Genomic DNA, 1,303 nt, shown 5'->3' on the forward strand with positions numbered 1-1,303 from the left:
TGCCTCTGCCACCATCTAGGGCTGGAGGCCCTGAACCCCACAACCCTGGGGAGGGTTGGAAACAGAGGTCAGAGAACCTGGAACTTGGATTTTCTTCTTCTCTAACTATTTTTTGACCCTAGTTCTGTTGGGTGCTCCGTCTTTCGGGGTCCCCAGTTTATTTTAAAAGCCCGCCACCCTGTTATGGGCATGCGCAACTGCCTCGACGGCAATAATATGTCAGGACAACGCCATATCCCCCCTGAACTTGGGGGGCAGCCCGGGCAGCCACCACTGGAGGCCCCAGGGGCAGCTGCCCCCCGTGCTGGGCCTGGCCCAGCCGAAGAGATGGAGACCGAACCGCCCGCCCGCGAGCCCGTCCCCGTCCAGACCGAAGGCCGAGCCCGCGGACCCTCTGAGATCTCCAGGCACCACTTCCAGGGCCTCGACCAGGCCCTCGAGGACGCCGGAGTCTGCAGAGGCCTCAGCCCACGTCCTGAGGAAGCCATGCCCTTCGAGGTCCAGCAGCCCCGCCTGGGAGGCTTCAGGCCTGCTGGGAAGCGGCCTGGGGACCCCACTGGGGCCCAGGCGGGCCTTGAGGCCTCCCGCCCACCGCTCATGGAGCCTGGGGCCTCCGGAAATGCCACGCCCAGCTCGGGAAGCTATAGCCCTCCACCAGAAGAAGCGATGCCCTTCAAATTCGAGCAGCAGCCTGCCCAGGGAGGCTGCGGCCAGCCTGTCTTGCAGGGCTCAGACCTGGCGCCGGGCGGCCCAGGTACTAGGGTCTTCAACGCTGCTCCCGGGGAGCCCGCGGCCCTCGGATCCGCCGGAGGGGGCTTCAGACCAGGCCGGAGCCCTCCTCCTGAGGAGGCTATGCCATTTGAGTTTGATGGAGCCACCAGAGGGAAAGGCAGCCCACCCCCCGGGCTCCCCGGAGCTATCCCAGAGAGCGTCGGTGGCGGCCAGTTCCCGGCAGTCGCGGCCTCGAGTGCGGCCCTCCTCGCTGCCGCCGAGAACGAGCCCCCCCTCTGGGTCCCAGGCGCCATCGGCAGCCCATCCCGAGAGGCTGAACGACCTCCTGCACCTTCCGCAGGCGGCAGCCCCCGGATGGAGGTCTCCGGACCCTCGCTCGAGATTGGCAGCGCCCCCATCGGGGTCCACGACGCTCCCGTCAACATGGACAGCCCCCCAATGGCGCTTGACGACCCGCCCATCGAGGTCTCCCGAGCCCCAGTTAAGAGAGAGCGAGCAGAGGGAGAGAGACCCCCAGCTGAGGGAGCAGCAGCCGAGATGGAGGGAGGCTCAGCCGCCGCCGCTGCGGAGG

At 67.3% G+C, this 1,303-nt stretch overlaps 2 protein-coding genes across 2 annotated transcripts in view; both read left to right on the plus strand.

Moving 5' to 3' along the window:
- The window catches only part of LOC101633642 (serine/arginine repetitive matrix protein 1-like), a 48,079-nt gene that overhangs the window by 15,537 nt on the left and 31,239 nt on the right, over positions 1-1,303 (plus strand). The gene's annotated exons all lie outside the window — the stretch shown is intronic.
- LOC101633865 (trithorax group protein osa-like) overlaps positions 1-1,303 on the plus strand; it is an 88,909-nt gene that overhangs the window by 9,497 nt on the left and 78,109 nt on the right. Inside the window, exon 3 of the mRNA XM_004687074.1 lies at positions 224-1,279. Within this exon, the coding sequence (XP_004687131.1) occupies positions 224-1,279 (1,056 nt within the window). The remainder of the gene's footprint in view (positions 1-223; positions 1,280-1,303) is intronic.

This window comes from Condylura cristata, unplaced genomic scaffold (assembly GCF_000260355.1).
Source record: "Condylura cristata isolate star-nosed mole 26May11 unplaced genomic scaffold, ConCri1.0 scaffold00022, whole genome shotgun sequence".
NCBI classification, from domain to species: domain Eukaryota; kingdom Metazoa; phylum Chordata; class Mammalia; order Eulipotyphla; family Talpidae; genus Condylura; species Condylura cristata.